General features: G+C 35.2%; 1 protein-coding gene across 4 annotated transcripts in view; it reads left to right on the top strand.

The window, feature by feature from the left end:
- The window catches only part of ALCAM (activated leukocyte cell adhesion molecule), a 228,399-nt gene that overhangs the window by 140,410 nt on the left and 68,590 nt on the right, over positions 1-19,399 (top strand). For all 4 annotated transcript variants that reach the window (XM_086321104.1, XM_086321125.1, XM_086321132.1 and 1 more), the window contains exon 2: positions 17,649-17,749. In XM_086321104.1, coding sequence (XP_086177230.1) covers positions 17,649-17,749 — 101 coding nt within the window. The remainder of the gene's footprint in view (positions 1-17,648; positions 17,750-19,399) is intronic.

Genomic DNA, 19,399 nt, shown 5'->3' with positions numbered 1-19,399 from the left:
GCTTCCACATTCTTTATAGGGTAAAATCCAGATTATTTAAGCTGTTGTTTAAGTATCACTCCAGAAGCAGCCTTCCCAGCTGTATTTCCTTCCATTACCTCCCACATGCCCTAAGTTTTAGCCACACTGGCTGAATGAGATCATACTTCTTGTTCCCAGCATTTCATCTGCATGCACTTTCCTTCATTCTCCTTCTCACTTGAAGAAATCCTTGTCTGTGAAGGTCAATATGAATGTCCTTTTGGAATAAAGCCTTCTTCAGTCTATTCATCAATCTCTCCTCTGCTTGTACAACATTTGGCACATAATCTCTTTGATTCCCCTAAATAATAAAAGACAGAGGTATAATAGCTAACATTTTGAGTTTTACTGAGATATTATTGACAGAAAAAAAATTGTATGTGTGCGAAGTGTGTAACATGATGCTGTGATACACATATTGCATTGTGATTACCACATTTAAGCTAACCAGTGTATCCATCACCTCAAATAGTTTCCCTTTGTGTGTTGTTGGGGGGATAGAATGAGAACCTTCATATCTAATCTGAGCAAATTTCATGTGTGCATTACTAATAATTATAATCACTTGTTGGAGAAGGAAATGGCAACCCACCCCAGTGTTCTTGCCTGGAGAATCCCAGGGACGGGGGAGCCTGGTGGGCTGCCGTCTATGGGGTCACACAGAGTCGGACACGACTGAAGCGACTTAGCAGCAGCAGCATAATCACTTGTGGCTCAGTCAGTCAAGAATCCTCCTGCAATGAAGGAGACCCAGGTTTGATCCACGGTTTGGGAAGATCCTCTGGAGAAGGGAATGGCATCCCACTCCAGTATTCTTGCCTAGAGAGTCCCGTGGACAGAGGAACCTGGTGGGCTACAGTCCATGGGGTCGCCAGAGTCAGAGAGACTGAGCGACTAAGCACACATGCATGTACATTAGGTATCCAGAACTTGCTCATAACTGAAAACTCGTAGCCTTTGACCAGTATCTCCCCATTTCCCCCTCCCCCAAGCCCTAGCAACCACCATTTTACTCTCTGTTATTGTGTGTTGGGCTTTTTATGTTCGACATATCAGTGAGATTATGCAGTGCTTGTCTTTCTGTGTCTGTCTTATTTCACTCAGTGAAATGTCTAGATTCATCCATGTTGTCACAAATGGCAGAATTTCCTTATTTTCTTCTTTTTTAAGTCTGAATAACATTCTATTATGTGGTTGTATGTATGTGTGTGTATCACATTTTCTTTATTGATGAACATTTAAATTGTTCACATATCTTGGCTACTGTGAATAATGCCACAGTGACTGTGAGAGTGTAATATCACTTAGACATAGTGATTTTGTTTTCTTGGATATATACCAAGAAGTGGGTTGCTGATCATATGGTATTTCTATTTATATCTGTACTTTACCATGATGGCTGTACCCATTTTACATTCCCCCCAACAGTGTACAAAGATTCCTTTTTCTCCACATTCTGACTAGCATGTACCTTTTGACCATTTTAGTAAGAGCCATCCTAAGAGGTATGAGGTGGTATCTTGTGGCTTTGATTTCCCTAATGATTAATGATGTTGAGCATCTTTTATTAATAGTTAACATTTACTGAGCATTTGTATGAAAAGTATTCTTTCAAGCAGTTTGTGTATTAAGTCACTCAGTCATGCCTGACTCTTTGTGACCGCATGGACTGTAGCCCGCCAGGCTCCTCCATCCATGGGATTCTCTAGGCAAGAATACTGGAGTGGGTTTCCATTTCCTTCTCCAGGGGATCTTCCCAACCCAGGGATTGGACCCAGGTCTCCTGCATTGCAAACAGATTGTTTACTGTTTGAGCCACCAGAGAAGCCCTTTAAGCAGCTTACACATTAATTTATTTAATATTCACAATAACCCTTTGAGCTTGATACTATTATCTTCTATTTAATGGCTGGAAAACAGGAGAACATATAGTTCAACTAACTCTGTAGGTCACTTACCTTCTTAGTATTAGGGCTTGAACCATACCTGTGTAGTGTTGTCTGTTGCCTCTTTTTCTAGATTTTAATCTCCTTCGAATAGATAATTTTTTTATGTTTGTGTGCTGAACAGGAATACAGTATCTGACATATTGTAGCCAACCAATTGCTTTATGGTACAATGCTTTTATAAATTACCTGAAATACAATCTTTTGGGTTAAGGAAATTTTATTTTCTTAGGCTTTTAGAAAAAATTAAGGAAAATATGACACAAGTCAATAATAAAATACTTATATTGAGATGCAAACTGTGGCTCTTGGTGTTTAGCATATATCTTTTATAGTTTCTCAGTTACATCAACAATATTGGAAAAATGTTTAACTTGTAATTACTATAGACTATTCTTCAGGCACATGCAATTTTCCATTTTCAGTAGATTGCACTGGCTTTCCAATGTACATCATTATAAATTATCTTTTAGCTTTAAAAGTTTTAGAATGAATAGCACACTTCCCTAATGATATCTTTCTGAAGTACTTGTGTATGAGTTATTTTCACTGACCATATAGGTTTACCTTGGGTGACTATTAGGTATGATGTTGGTTTGGAAATTTCCTTTGTAAAATATCTCTCAGGTTTTAAAATTAGAGGTAAGAAACAATGAATTTCTGAATAACAAATTCTAAAATCATACTGATTACCTATAAAGGTATGGAATATATATATATATATATATTCCAGAGAGAGAGAGAGAGAGATTGAATATGCATCAATATTCATACTTGTATGTTGAGGCTACTGACAATTGAAAAAATGATAATGAAGAAAACATTTTAAAGCTGATTTCAGAGATGTGCTTTATCATCTGTTCTATATACACAGGTAAAATTGTAGCTGAAGAATGCACACTTACAGCATGTTTTGGTAAAGCTCTTAAGGGGGAACTAACTTGAAAATTGCCATTGGATTTTCAGACAGTGACACAGTCTAAGCATCCCAGTCATTTCTATTTGGTTTGTTTGTTTTTAATTAATTTCTTCCTTGAGAGGAAGCTTTAGGAGTATTTTCAGTTATAGAACTCAAATGAGATTCATAAACCAAACACATGATATAACATGAAGCCTTGCTAACACTCCAGCAGCTCATCTCTGTAACATGGTATTCTTTTAATGTGTAGGGACAGTGATTTTTTTTTTTAACCTTAATGACACTATTGTCTTTAAAAACTGTTAAGAATAGCAGAGCCAAGGAGGTAAATATTATAAAATGAAGTTTAGGGGGATTTTGAGCATCATTATCTTCCCGAGAAGTAACCATGAACGAATTATCAAAGACATTATCTCTTTTAATCCAAAGATGAACCAAATATATTATTAGCACCTTGGTGGGATTGAGAATATGTAGAAAACATAATCATAAAACACCATTTCTTACTGCAGCACAACCACCCAGGATACTGTTCAGCAGAGGTCTTGGTGTTGTCTGCACCTGCAGAGAGCTGCCTGGGGATGCAGCTGGTTAGACAGAGATCACCTTTGCTGGTGGATGCAAAGCTTTGTCCTTGAAGATTTTATGTCCTTCCTTCCATCTTAACCAAGGGAATTTAAATGAGATTGTCTGAATATAGAATGTATACATTCCATAGGCTGAAGAAACTATGTACATTGTTCTTCTTTAGGTTTATAGAAAAATTCAATAGAAAAGAGTTCCCCTATACTCTTAAACAGTCCCCATCCCCCTATTTACCTATTATTAACATCTTGCATAAGTGTGGTACATTTGTTACAACTGAGGGGTCAGTATTGCCACATTATTATTATTAAGTAAAATCTATAATTTATGTTTTCCTCTTTGTGTTGTATGTTTTATTGGTTTTGACAAATGTATAATTATTTGTATCCACCATCATAGTATCAGAATAATTTCACTACTCAAAGCATTCTCTGTGCTCTGTCTATCCATCCCATCCTTCCTCTCATCAACCCCCTGGGAACTCCTCTCCTTACTATCTCCATAGTTTCACCTTTTTCTATAATGTCAGAGTCATACAGATTGATACAGAAGATCAATCAGATTAACTTCTTTCACTTGGCAATGTGCATTTAAGTTTCCTTTGTCTTTTCATGAGCTTGAGCTCATGAGCTTGGTAGCTCATTTCTTTTTATTGCTGATATTCCATTGCATGTACCACCTAGTTTATCCATTCACTATTGAAGGACATCTTGGTTGCTTCCAGAATTTGGCAGTTATGAGTAAACATTATGTTAAGGTTTTTTGTGAACTTAAACATTTTTAACTCAGTACAAGGAACTCTACTCAATACTCTATAATAGGAAAAGGATGCTTCTCTAAATGGGAAAAGGATCTAAAAAAGAGTGGATGTATGTACATGTATAACTGATTTACTTTGATAAAGTTATTTACTTTGATGGAGTTCCCTCATAGTTCAGTCAGTAAAGAATCTTCCTTCAATGCAGGAGACCGAGGTTCGATTGCTGGGTCAGGAAGTTCCCCTGGAGAAGAAAATGGCACCCTACTCTAGTATTCTTGTCTGGGAAATCCCATGGACTGAGGAGCCTGGCAGGCTGCAATCCATGGGGTCACAATAGTTGGACACGACTTAGGGACTAAACTACAACACTAGAAACTAAAACAACGTTGTAAGTCAACTATACCCCCAATAAAAAGTAAAAAGTAGAGGAAAAACAAAAAAAAAAAGTAAAAAGTTTTCAAAAACTTGTAATTGTGAAAACTCTTTTTGATGGAGAGGAAAGGCATGATTTTGAATTTAATTTGAATCCTAACCTTCATTTTATTCATCCAATAAATTTTTCTTGGTAGTCTATTCTATTTTCTCTACTGTGCTGGGTGTTTGAAATGCTTAAATAAAGTGCTATTCCACCTGTCAAAGGTGCCTCGTCTACACTTAAAAGCCTTCTTATACCTCTGATTCCTTATATGAAAGATATCTATTTCAGATATTAGCAGTTTTCTGTTGTGTTCTGAGAATCAGATGAGCTGTCATAGACAAGACTTCACATATTTCCTGGCAATAAATGCTCAGTTGGTATATAACATCCAATTGAGAAAGAGGTGGTACTTGATAGTTTATTTTCTTGCTAGTCCTTCTGTCCTTCTGATCTATAGGTTTTATAATGTTAAATATGAAAGTTTTATTTACTAATACATACGGAAAACATTTTATACTTTTCAAACAATATTCCTAGCTTAACCACAATTTAAAATGAAATAAGAATGTGTCATCATTTTCTGTTTATCTAATAGTGATGAGTATTGGACTTCAGGTGAGAATTAATTTGGTGCTCTAGCTTCACTACACACTGGTTTGATATTGTTGGTGTAGTCTCTTGTGTAGTAGTCTCTTGGCTTTGAAGGGTGAACAGGATCCCATCAGCAAAGGAAGCATCATAGTATGTGTTCACCATAAACATTTATTCATTCATCATATAGGGCTATTGTGAGATTCAAATGCAAAAATGTACAATATGCATAAAAGAGTACTACAAACTATAAATCACCATAAAATGTCCATTATTATTGCTATAATTGCTCTAATGTATTTTTTGCTTTTAATTTGGCTAACTCTTTACTAAATCAAACTGTAGGTTTGATTTTTTTTTTTCACTATACCCCTATTGCAATCTGAATTTTCTAGGATCCAATAACCTACTAATTTTAGAGGGCCAGTTCCCTTGTGGCTCAGCTGGTAAAGAATCCGCCTGAAATGCAAGAGACCTGGGTTCGATCCTGGGTAGGGAAGATCCCTGGAGAAGGGAAAGGCTACCCACTCTGGTATTTTGGCCTAGATAATTCAGCTGAATGCAAAAGAGCCATTTCCTGCTGTAAGAACTTGCTCACCTTTCTAGGTGTTTGTTGTTGTTATCGTTTTTGCCATTTTGTCCATGATGGTTAGTCTTCCAGAAACTCTGCGGATCATTAAACCTTTTCCTAAATCACAGTATAAATATGACACATTTTAAAGTTACAATGAGCCTCTGGGATTACAAAGTGTTCAGCAACTTATTTAAGAGTAAGGAAGAGTTTCAAAGCTCAGCCAAATTAAGGTCCAGATTTTACAAGGTCTTTAAAAGCATTTCCCCATTCTGATATCCTTAGAAAAGATTAAAACTACCTTTCAATACAACTTCCTATATTTCTCATTTCTACTCATTGCTTTCCTAAATTATCTTGTTCTCTTTCCCACTTTTCCTCCCACTCATCAATTAAGAGTAATGACTGTCAGGGAAAGTGGAATATATCAAAGTTATTGTTAATATTGTCTAAGTTCATGCATTTCAGAGCAATACCACTGAGCTTGTGCTGTAGACAAGCTACTGTGGGTGTCATTCTCTATGCTGACCTGTCCTTGAAGCAACACAAAACCTCTTAAGACTGGAGGATGATTTCATTTTTATGTAGTATATTATGTTGATTTCCTATTGTGCAACTATTTGTTTTACTTTTAAATTTTTTAAAGAAAATTTTATTTTTCCTGTGGTCTTAATTGCTTTCAAAAAATATGTATTGGACAAGTGTTTCTATTTCTTCTTCCTCATAAGAACTAGAAAACTAGATTTCATAGTAAGCTGAGTTTAGTTCTTAAAAAAGGGCAAATGCCATAGAAAGCCATCATTTTCTTCCTATGACCTTAACTTATAGTACAACTCCTGTGGGAAGTTGTCAATTTAAAAGCATGGAATTTACACGAATCTAAGTCTTGGAAATCAGCCAGCAATCTTCACGAAATATGTGGGGAAATCTATTAAATAGCTTTTTAACCTTTATTACTTACCATGTTTGATTGTACAAATCTATATCCTCAGGAGACATAGGCAGTGCTAATTGGAACTCATGTGAAGAAAAGAGCAAAAAGCTATTTCAACCTATGTAAACATTTTTTGGTACCTAGTTAAATACTTAACCAGGAATATTCCAGAAGCAGGCATCCTGGACAAGATCACTCAAGCAATTAGGAAGCAAAAGTTTACTACTCTGCTCATTCAGGAGCCTTGACAACTTATTTGCTATCCCCTCCCTCTCCCCCGTAATTCATTACCTCAATTATTGGGTAAAATTCTCTAATGCTATAGAATATTACTTTAAATGCTAAAGCAATAAAATTAGCACAAGCTATTATTAACAGAAGCTCTCTGAAAACAATGATGATCTTATCAGCTAAAAATATTTATGATATGTTTTTTCTAAGACATTTGAGAAATGTAAAAGCTATTAGGAATTTGTTGTTTGGGAGTTGGAGAGTGTTATCAAGGACAGCTTTGATTATCTCAAATCAAGAGGTCTTTTTGTTGTCATGGCATTAAATTATTTGCACACAACAAATTTAATAATGTCACAATAACTATTGAACTCTTTCTGAAGACAGGCTCTAGTCTAAATTCCAAAAGTTCCCATTACTTCAGATGATGCACTTAAGGTCTTTTGTGAAGCGTTGTGCCTGCTTTCCTGTTGATAGTGTTTTCGTGAATACAATACAGTTATTGTCTTTGCTAAAATAATTAAGTCATATTCACAATTTCAATACAACTTACATGGGAAAATGTAACTTTTCAGTATTCAAATAGAACTGATACACTTAGTTAAACTTTGAGCATAAATGTTTTCATCCTTCCTTTGCATCTAACATGGGACAGTATTCAAATAGGGGTTTCTTCTACCTACCTCTTTAGTTAAGCTGGTTCCCAAATGAAGTCCTCAGGATCTGAATAGAGACAATGCAAAAATTAATGCAGGAAATTGAATTGAGGGAGAGAAACAAAAGGAAAATAATGTTTACTGATTCTTTTCATTTTATTGATTAATTAATTCCTTAATGACATAGCATCAAGTCCTAGATAATTAGGAGAGAAGCATGATAGTAGAAAACAGTCAACTTTATGAATTTCAACTTACATAAATTATTAGTTGCATAAATATTTGTAATTATTATAATGTGTGAACTGTAGAATATAAAGGGAAACATGCTTAAACGTACTTTTCTTTAGTCTCCTTTACTACATTTTAAAATAAAATATAGAAGATTAGTATTTTCATATACAAATTTTAAATTTCTGGTTCAATGTAGTCTTCTTGCCTTCCCCCTGCCTCGCAATAGAGCATGAAGTGTTTTTAAGTATTTTTATTTGAGTTTGTCCCCACAAAGGGACCAGTGTTTACAGAGACTGTGTAGTCCAGTCAAAAACTCATCACTGAGGAATGAGGACTTGGTGACACACAGCTCCCCTTTGAAACAAATTTTTGGAAACCCCAGTTTCATCTTCAGAACAAAGAATGTGAAGAAAACTGTCAAAGAAACCCTAAATCCTGATGCTCTTGGTGACATTTCAAATGTAAATCTAGGTCGGTGCACTGTTTTGAGTGTATGTTTTATTCCATTAAAAATATTTTTAAAACACAATAGCTTTTTGGTGGTGGACAATGCTAAGATATTGAATTCTAATTACTTCAGTATCTGCTTTATCCCCACCTTCCTGGATTCCCTAGAATCCCAAAGAATAGTATATGGTTTTCTGAAATGTTAAATAAAGACTAAAAGTTAAGGGCTGTAAGAATATGATCTGATAGAGTTCCTTTCAGTGCACTGCAATGGGGCTTTATTTTACCCATTATTATTGAGCACCTGCAACCTTCATGGCGCTGTGATGAATTTCAAAGTGAGGGCAATGTAGGTTTTTCCTTCAAATAGGTTGCAGCATAGTGGAGAAATTAAACAGATAATTTCTCCCTCTTTTGAAAAGAAATTAAAATTCATATATATATATATATATATATGTCTAGAATTTAAACTCTGAATACAGGGTGTTTTCCTTTTATCAATGTGAATTGCCTACCCTAGACAGCCCTTGGCACAAAGCGAGCACTCAATAGCCAATAAATGAATGATAAAGAATAAATACTGAAATATATGCAGACAAAAAGGAAAACAAAGTATTTGCCTATTTGTTTCAGTGGGTTCATGGAGAGCATTGTGTAGATACACTCTGTAGCTTATATTTCTGTTTTAATGAACATTAGTTTCCTCAGTTGTTTAGTATTCAAAATAATTCTGTGTTATCTTTGTATATAATCATGCACTTGTGCAAAAACTTTTTGTAGGCTAGATCCTCAATGGTATAATTACTGGATCAAAGGGTATTTGCATTTTAAATTTGATAGATAGCATCAAATTATGCTTCCATAAGTTCTGTTCAATTTAGAATGAACCTTAAATATTTTATTTTTTAATTCAAGGCAATCTTTGACAATCTAATAAAAGTTCTGAATTCTCTTTCTTTAAAAAGAGATGCCTCAGTATACTACAATTTGGGTTTTTTAAAAAATAACTTTAGAGGATTCATAGATGCCATAAAGTCCATTTATGGATCCCAAGTTAAGAAATTCTAACAAGTACAGTAGAGTTTGTGTTTTGCTGGTTTAAAATTCCTGAGGCATTTCACAAAAAGTAAGAAAAAAGTCCATAAATTAAATCATTTCTGTTGCTTTTAAATCATTTCTAAGTAAAATTTTTGCTTTATAATTTAAAAGTGACCCCAAATGGAATCCAAATGCTGGTGTTGATGGTGAAAGGAAAGAAAAAGTAAAAAAATGTAACAGTTTATTGCATTTTATTAAGAAAATTTTATGTGCGTTTATGAATTTGGGTAAACTGCCAGTTTTAGGACATGTTCCTTATGAGAAGCAAAGATATAATTTGTCAAAATTACTATAATAAAAAATGAGGATCTTCCCAAACCAGGGATCAAACCCCAGTCTCCTGCATTGCAGGCGGATTCTTTACCAACTGAGCCACAAGAGAAGCCCAAGAATACTGGAGGGGTAGCCTATCCCTTCTCTAGGGGATCTTCCCAACCCAGGAATTGAACCAGGGTCTCCTGCATTGCAGGCAAATTCTCTTTACTAACTGAGCTATCAGGGAAGCCCTGATAGTAGTAGTAGGTGTTGATTGTAGTAGGTGTTCAGTAAACACTTGATGCTTGTTTAATGTATAAATAGGTGATTTTTTGAGATGGGCCTTGAAGAATATGTAGGAATTCAGTCAAAGCAGATGGTCCCAAGGAGCAATGATAAAAAATGAAGCAGAGATGAAGTAAAACCTAAACTAAGTGGAAATAAGTGTGACTTATCAGGCTCATATATCATTATATGCTTAGGATATTTATATAATGAGGCATATGGTATAGGCTACCCACTCCAATATTCTTGGGCTTCCTTTGCGGCTCAGCAGGTAAAGAATCCGCCTGCAATGTGGGAGACCAGGGTTCGATCTGTGGGTTGGGAAGATCCCCTGAAGAAGGGGAAGGCTAACCACTCCAGTATTCTAGCCTGGAGAATTCCACGGACTGTACAGTCCATGGGATCACAAAGAGTCAGACACAACTGAGTAACTTCCACTTTTATTTTCACATGGTAAATTGAGAAGGTAATTTTCAGCACAGTAATGCAAACTGGTCACTATATTTTTTAAAATTATATTGTTTTTCTAGATGTCCCTTCTGTGATATAATATGGATTATTAAATTGACCTATACTCCACTAAAAAGATAAATATTTTGAGCATTATAACATGCCAAACTTGGAAGTAATGTTAAAAACACATATATTATAGTGTATTCCTGAATACTAGCAGTATTTTATAATTTAGTAAAAAGATTTTTTTCATCTGAATGTGATTCCACAGTGGCCTAACCATTTATCTAAAAGACATAATATAATGCATTTATGGGGCTTCCTCAGTGGCTCAATGGTAAAGAATCCATCTGCAATGGCGGAGATGCAAGATATGCAAGTTAACTCCCTGCATTGGGAAGATCCCTTGGAGAAGGGAATGGTTACCCACCCCAGTATTCTTGCCTGGAAAATTCCATGGACAAAGGAGCCGGCAGGCTACAGTAAAAAGGGTTGCAAGGAGTCAGACATGACTGAAGCACGTATGCACACAATGCATATCTAAAATTGTAGCAACTGGTGAGAGAAAAAAAAAGGAAGAATTACTATTTTTCTGATATGTAGCCATTGCACAACTATATCTACATTATAATATATGATACTTATGAAAGGCAATGTAGAAGTAAACTTTGAAAAATTGTATTCCTAATTCTGATTCAGCAAAGACCCAATTTGACCCCCCATGTGGCCATGTTTATGAAGGAAATTGAATTAGAAAAAAGAGGCTGCATAGCTGTTTTCTCAGTTTCACAAAGTGACATTGGATTCCCTTAGATGTCTTCTCCCATCTGCCATGCAACCAAGTTATTTGGGAATTACAAGAACTCATATCACACATGCACACGCTCGCACACACACACACACAGAAATCTTACTTGTTGTATTTTACATGACCTTGACAAAGATTTTAAACTCTTGTTTAATATAGTAGTTTATGAGAAGAATTATGAGATATAATTATGTGTCATTGAATCATAAAATCAGGTTTGGAAGACTCTTTAAAGACATCAGCTTAATCTTCTATCAGTAGAGCTATTATATTTTATCATATCAAATAAGGTACATGTTGTAACATGTATAATATCATATAAGAAATGAATCACCAGTCCAGGTTCGATGCACAATACAGGATGCTTGGGGCTGGTGCACTGGGATGACCCAGAGGGATGGTATGGGGAGGGAGATGGGAGTGGGGTTCAGGATTGGGAACGCGTGTACACCCGTGGCGGATTCATGTTGATGTATGGCAAAACCAATACACTATTGTAAAGTAATTAGCCTCCAATTAAAATAAATAAATTTAAATTAAAAAAAATAAGATACATGTGATATATACACTTTAGAAAGTATATATAGTAGATACAATTTGTTTCAGTATAATGAATATATGAAGTAGATTTCTGTGAAATAGATCTTTTGTAATTTCTTAGATTGGATTGGATCCCAATGTTTCAAAGTCAGAAATCAATCCTCCTATTGTAGTTTAATATAATATGTTTCTGTGAAGAAAACCAATTTGATAGATATTATTATGTGCAATTGCTTCCTCCATCCCTTCATTCATATTCAGTGATTATTTAGTCCTATGCTAAGATTCTGTTTTAAAACAATGATCCCTTTATTGGAAACCACAGTTTTATTAAATGAATGAAGGTCTAAACCAGTAGTTCTTAACTAGTTGGGATTTCTGGGGGCAGTTTTGCCTCCTGGGGACATTTGCCATGATTGAAGATTTTCCTGTTGTCTTACTGAGAAGAAGGTGCTATTGGTATCTGAGGGGCAGAGACAGGGGTGCTGCTAGAATTATGTAGGACAGCCCCCCACAGTAAAGATTTGTTCAGTCCCAAATGTCAACAGTGATGAAATTAAGAAACACTACCTGTTTTAATTAGAGTTGTACATATCTTAATTCATTAATAAAGCAAATAGGGACACTGGCATGTTTGTCAAAATCAGTCAAATACATATGAAAGTAATTTCTAAGGATAACTCTCATTTTTACCTACTTCCTCCCCCAACAGTTCATTTGCACAAATAAATTTCTCTAACATTTCTGTAGAACTGGAATTTAGTTTTTATGTCATAAGCTCTGAGCCCATTGCAAAATGATTTACCCTTCTATGGCACCGACCAGAGCTACAGAGCTAAAAAAAAAAAATGCTTTTAAGGATGATGATGCTTTCAAAGTATCAGTGCAATAAAAAATAATTAACCACACTAAATTACAGCCTGTAAAACAGACTCTGATGAATTTTGGTCTTATACTATTCTATATTATTTGCTGCACTTTTGCTTGAAATATGGTAGCAGATTCTGACTTTTAAGTGACCTCAATGCAGATGTCTATTTGTCAATAATGCAAAAAGAATGATTACTCAGACATTGACCATCCTTAAGAATTACTCTACACAGAAAAAGAAATTCTCACCAATATGGCCCAAATTATTACAGTTTTATTATTTTAATTAGAAATATAAAGCATTCACCTGACTTCAAAAGGTTGCCAGAGTCTGTTTTAGTGCCTCTTTAAATTATTTGCTGTATAAAATACATAACTATAATTATCTTATATTTTATGATCACTTGCCTGAGAATGCTATATGTGAAATTATTTGGTCAAGAGATTTTTCTTGGTCTGTGCTTGTCTTATTTTTTTCTCACTGAATTCTCCTATGTCACCTTTCTAGTTCTATAGTTCTTTATCTGTAGCTAATAATTCTTCATAAGAATGACTAAATAACTACACAATGCAATTCAAGTACAGCACATATTTATGTTTTATTCTATGTCATGACATTTTGATAGCAACAGTAATAATAATGAATAACATTACACTAAATTTTTAGAACACATTTAATACGGAAGGTGATTTAGCCCAGTTTAAAGTATCTTCTGACATGTACATATAGACATAACATGTTATAGAACAGAAATGCAAACCCTTGTGCACACACACATTTCCTTCTATATTTTCTATTTAGCCTCTTTGAGAAAGGACATCATAGGTATTTTATATTTGCAATAATATCCAATAATCTCTAGACTACGAAACCATGAATAATTTAACAAACTAATATTACAGGGAATAATTGCAGGGAGATTCTAGTAAGCTAAATTTAATTCAGACTTGGCAATTCAAAGATAAAATCTCTTGCTTCCATGAAAAGTATAAACAAAATTATTTGTGTTGACAGGTGCTTTGGGTCTACCTGGCACTTCCATCTCAAAGACTGAGGTGCCCTAGAGGTGTCAGGAAGCCAATGTATCATGAAATCATAGTAGTCTTTATAGCTACTTTATCCCTAGAGGGTTAACAATATTAGCTCTCCCACAGGTACAAGTCTTTCTTTCAGATGAACCTGGGAGTCATTATACTCCTACCTGAACAGGAAAGTTGATGAATATGGCAAACTTGAAAATTATTTCTAAAATCATTGTGATTGTGGCTCCTAATGCCTTCCAAATGATTATCACTCATTCTGCCCTCAGTCTGTGGACCAGGGCTTCGCTCTCTTCTCACTCTTTTACCTACTATGCTCATTCTTGTCAAATGTCTTATTGCTCTATGTTTCTGGGAAGTCCTGTCATGGCTAATTTTGGATATCGAGCTGTCAGTAAAAGACCCAGTCCATAACTTTGCAAATGCTTTAAAAAACAACTCGGTATAATGGTCATCACAGGTAAGGAAAAGGTATTTCTTAAGGACTTTTGTAAATTATGGAGTACAAACAGTGCTTCATTTCTCTTGAAAGGGAAGGAAGAAATGTTCTCTCCTGTAGTTTCATCCATAAACTCATAAAAACATCGAATTTGTGTTTGTTTCTCTTCAAGTAAGAGCATGCCATTCAAGCTGAAATCCATGTTCCCTAAACATTGAAGACAGTACATGACAGCCTTTACAGTAGGTGACAGGAATAAGAATTTTGAAAGTTCTGGTGTTGTCAATGCCTCCCTGGTTTCAAAGATGTTAATTTGATAACTAAAGTGGAAAGGATTCCACAAGATTCAAATGAAAAATTATCTTATTAGATGCCCATTAAGTGCCAGAAATTATTCCTGGGATACTGTGGTTAAAAAAAATGTGTTCCCTTCCCTGCTATAATTGTGCTTTCATCATGCTAATACATTATGTACTTGAAATTCACATAGGTTTAATTTCAATTATAAAATTATAGCATTTTAAAATTTTAAATCAATTATAAAGTTTGCTGTATATTGAAGCTTTATAGACAAGAGGAAAGAAAAATGGTCTGTAAGATAGAGCAGAGCATTACATTTTTTAGAAAAGGCATTTTTTATTTCCCTTTACCTAGCAAAGGATCACCTCATTGGTACCTAAGCCCTGTAATCTGTTTTCACTCCTGGACCAACCGTGGGAACACCATCAGTTGTCAAAAGATGTTTTTATAATACAGAAAATAATTAGACATTCATGTCTTGCCATAATTTAAGGAAGAGATTCACAACTTTCTAGAGTCATTACATATTCAAGTGTCTTGCTATATAGTCATGAAAAAAAATACTAAATCACAAAATTGTTTCCATGGCTTGGAAGACCCTGTGTACAGTGCTTGAACAGATCCTAAAATACATGATACAAGTTCCACATTTAGGAGCCAAAGTATTGTACAAAACCAAGTTCTACTTGTGAAATAAAACAGTTTCTTAACTGCCAGAAGTTTGCTTGTCTGCAACCACATATCTAAATCCTTACAATTTTTATTTTAATAAAGCTGAAGAGACCATTTCTTCATCTACAGTCTTATGCTCTTCAATGATTTATTGTAAAAAGAAATTTAAATCACAATATGATTGGCATTAAACAATTGAAAATTATTGATAAAAATTAATTTTTCATTATAAAATAATAGGTAATGAAAGTTTTAGTCAAATTTTGTCTCTAATAGCAAGTTAAAAACACATTCTATGGCTTATACTATACTTTGTATTCTTCATTTTAATGATGTTAAAAATCCTGAAAAGTAGTTGTGTGGTTTATTTTTGTGAAAATTTGTGTTCTCTGTAATGTTTTTGTTCACTGGAGCAAAATTGCTTTAAAGGAAAGTACCTTCCTCAGTTGACAGAATTCCTTTTCTTTCTTTACTAAGGTTAATATGAAATTTTTGTACATGTTGTGACTGATGGGTAACAGTGAAAGATAGTATCCACCCTGTCTTGTTTGTTCAGAAAGTCATAAGATGGTCTTATTTATGCATTGTACAATACCTTAGCTTTGCACTTTAGCACCACCTGGTGGACAAAATATCGTTTGTTTTTCTCTTCAATTTAGTTAGCCCCTTCACACTCCGCATCCCATTATGAGGTATCTTGCTATGCTATGCTAAGTCACTTCAGTCGTGTCCGACTCTGTGTGACCCCATAGACGGCAGCCACCAGGCTCCCCCGTCCCTGGGATTCTCCAGGCAAGAACACTGGAGTGGGTTGCCATTTCCTTCTCCAATGCATGAAAGTGAAAAGTGAAAGTGAAGTCACTCAGTCGTGTCTGACTCCTAGCGACCCCATGGACTGCAGCCTACCAGGCTCCTCCATCCATGGGATTCTCCAGGCAAAAGTACTGGTTGTATCTTAATAGATATTAAATCATTTAATACAATTAAATAATTGTAAATGTATCTAATCTTAAAGACAGATGTAAATAAAGTAAAGTAAAAAGATCTGCTAAATACTATATTATTGCCAAATTAAATGCCTATGTTTCTTTAAATGTCATAAATTTGAATAGTATGTTACATATCTACGAAAAATGTGGAAATTATTGATAATTCAATTAGTTATAATTTTCATTCTTTTCAATAAAGTATTGAATAAGGAAGTTTTCTATACTTTAGTAACAAGTTAGATTGTCTACCGAAAAAGCAGTGTAATCATTTCATGAAGAAATTTCATACTACAAATCTTTTCTTTTTTGCCCTCTCCTTGCTTGCAGGATCTTGTTTCCCCTACCTGGGATTGAACCCTCTCTCTAGTAGTGAAAGTGCAAAGTTCTAACCACTGGACCACCAGGGAATTCCCTACAGATTCTTATCATGTTAATATTTTGTGTAGAGTTAAAATGAAAACTAGTACTTTAACCATTATTACAGTAAAGCAGGACACTTTCATGCTCATTTTGCCACTTATAATTAAGATTCAGTTGTGGGCTTATTTGTACGTGTTCTTAGTTTTTGATAGTTTTTGCAATTTTCTGGAAGTTAAATTTAAGAGTATTTTCAAATAAAAATCACAAATATATTTGAACCCAGTTTTGAAAAATTTAAGCATATTAATCTCTTTGTATAGTCTTACGTTTCTATGAAATACAGTGAATTTTCTCCTTATATAATACAGTTGAAGGTGAAAATAAATCCCAGATGCTATATGGTTCCTTTGGCATATACTACTTATTTATATGGGGCTTCACCAGTGGGTGAATACTACTTATTTATACAGGGCTCAGTGATAAAGGCAATGGCACCCCACTCCAGTACTCTTGCCTGGAAAATCCCATGGATGGAGGAGCCTGGTAGGCTGCAGTAAGTGGGGTCGCTAAGAGTTGGACACGACTGAGCGACTTCACTTTCACTTTTCACTTTCATGCCTTGGAGAAGGAAATGGCAACCCACTCCAGTGTTCTTGCCTGGAGAATCCCAGGGACGGTGGAGCCTGGTGGGCTGCCATCTATGGGGTCGCACAGAGTCGGACACTACTGAAGCGACTTAGCAGCAGCAGCAGCAGTGATAAAGAATCCACCTACAATACAGGAGCCACAGGAGATGCAGGCTCTATCCCTATATCATGAAGATTCCCGGGAGGAGGGCATGGCAACCCACTCCAGTATTCTTTCCTGGAGAATTCCATGGACAGAGGAGCCTGGCAGGCCACATACTACAGGGCCGCAAAGAATCAGACACAACTGAAATGACTTACCATGCACCCATGCACTTATCTATTCCCTGGTAAAACTGAGATTTATGGATTTGAATCATATAACATTCAAAGGCTTAGTAGTTAAATAAGAGCTGTTGATATTTAAATAGGAAATATGTTCTAACTGCGTAATTTAATGAAATACAAATTTCATATAGGATAAAATTATAATACAAAACCTTCGCTAAGACTTGCATCTTGTACTAAAGTTATTGGCTTTGCTGCTTCAAGAGAATATTTGAACTCTTCTGTCTCTCTTTTGTTCCTTTCCTTTAAAGGTCTTGGATGGTATACTGTAAACTCAGCATATGGAGATACCATTATCATGCCTTGCCGAGTTGATGTACCTCAGAATCTCATGTTTGGCAAATGGAAATATGTAAGTGTGACCTATCTAGGACTTGGTTAGTTGCCTCTAGTCTTTTAAAGAAAGTTCCTTCTATGAGTAAATGTGAATTTCAAATAACATAATGGTAACATTTAACTGTGGGTATAAATGTAAGAAGATGAAATTAATGTGTTGAGTATATCAAAAGAATACTTCCTTACATAACAAATGCTATTTTAAAATAAAGCCAATAAACAGATCATTCTTAGCTCAAATTAGTCTGAAAGAGTCACCCTGAAGTTTTCAAAGCAAAAGAAATGGCAGAATTCCAGAATAAACTCAAGGAGTATAGGACAGAGCTTAGAGGAAAATGGTTGCCATTCTCTACATACTCATGTTTTGTTTGGTGTTGTTACTCTAAAGGCAAGATGTACCAGGAACCAGAGCATTCAAATGTTCACTGAAAACTAGTCATCAGTATTAGCAGCCTATTTCTGGTACTTGGTCTTACAACTCAGTTGATGTGGTAGCTTCTTTTAAAATTTAACATTGCTGATTTTATTCGTTTTTTCAGTTCTGTTTAGTCATTCAGTCGTGTCTGACTCTTTGCGACCCCATGGACACCACGTCAGGCTCCCCTGTCCATCACCAACTCCCGGAGCTTGCTCAAACTCATGTCCATCGAATTGATGATGCCATCCAACCATCTCATCCATTCATTTCTTACAGATAGCAAAATCATATTTTCTCAGGTATCAAGGTTGGAAATGCAGGATAGCTATCCTAGTAGGTGAAGTGGAAAGGCTTGAAAACTTTGACTGATAAAATACCTCAATCTATTTACCAAAACCAACAAAAAGCATCTGTGGGCACCATTTCCCAGTGCTAGATCACATAAGACACAATAGTTTGCAAGTTTGAACAGAGGACATATGTTTCATTGAACACAATTGGCAAATTTTCCCTAGGTCCTTGAAATGTTAAAAGATATTTGAATAGGAAAAGGATTTGATGGTCCAATAATTCTTGAAAACTGTTGTATTTTAATACTTCTCAGAGCCTTTCCTATATACAGCTACATGATGAATTGTCTGAGTTCATTCATTTCTTAGGTTTATTGAACCACACAACTTTTTCTCTCAGATATCTGCAAGAACAAATGTTCCACAGAATAGAAATGTGCATAGTTGCATCCAAGGGATAGTGAAACACAATCTCTTGAAGTACAGGTTCTGAAGTCAGACTGACATAATCTATCATGTACTGGCTATAGAATTCCAGACAAGTGAATTAATCCCCACTTTCTCATGGAAAAAAAATGAGATGATAATGATAATCTTCTTTACACTGTTGTGAAGGTTACATGAAGTAATTTATATAAGAATACTTACCTAGTACTGGGCACATGATAATTGCGTGAAAAATGTAAACTGTTGTGAGTGTGGTACCACTGAGTTCTAAACACAGTCTGTGATGGGGTAGGTGAAGGCAGAAGAAGAAGGCAAGGCAGCATAGCACTTCCCTGTTCCCTCCTCCTAATATCCAGCTCACCCTGGGTAATTTTTAACTATTTCTGGTTCCGTATGAAAATGGAAATACAAAGTTAAGGCCTATGAGGACAAAGTCTATTCACAATCCTAAAATCCCAAGGGTCTGAGAGGCTACCACCTAGAGTCAAACTTAGTGCTAACATAAATGGAA

The sequence above is a fragment of the Bos grunniens genome, chromosome 1 (assembly GCF_055505025.1).
Source record: "Bos grunniens cultivar Pamir isolate PY7600 chromosome 1, Bosgru_T2T1.0, whole genome shotgun sequence".
Taxonomy (NCBI): Eukaryota; Metazoa; Chordata; class Mammalia; order Artiodactyla; family Bovidae; genus Bos; species Bos grunniens.
This window is presented reverse-complemented; position numbering and strand designations above follow the sequence as displayed.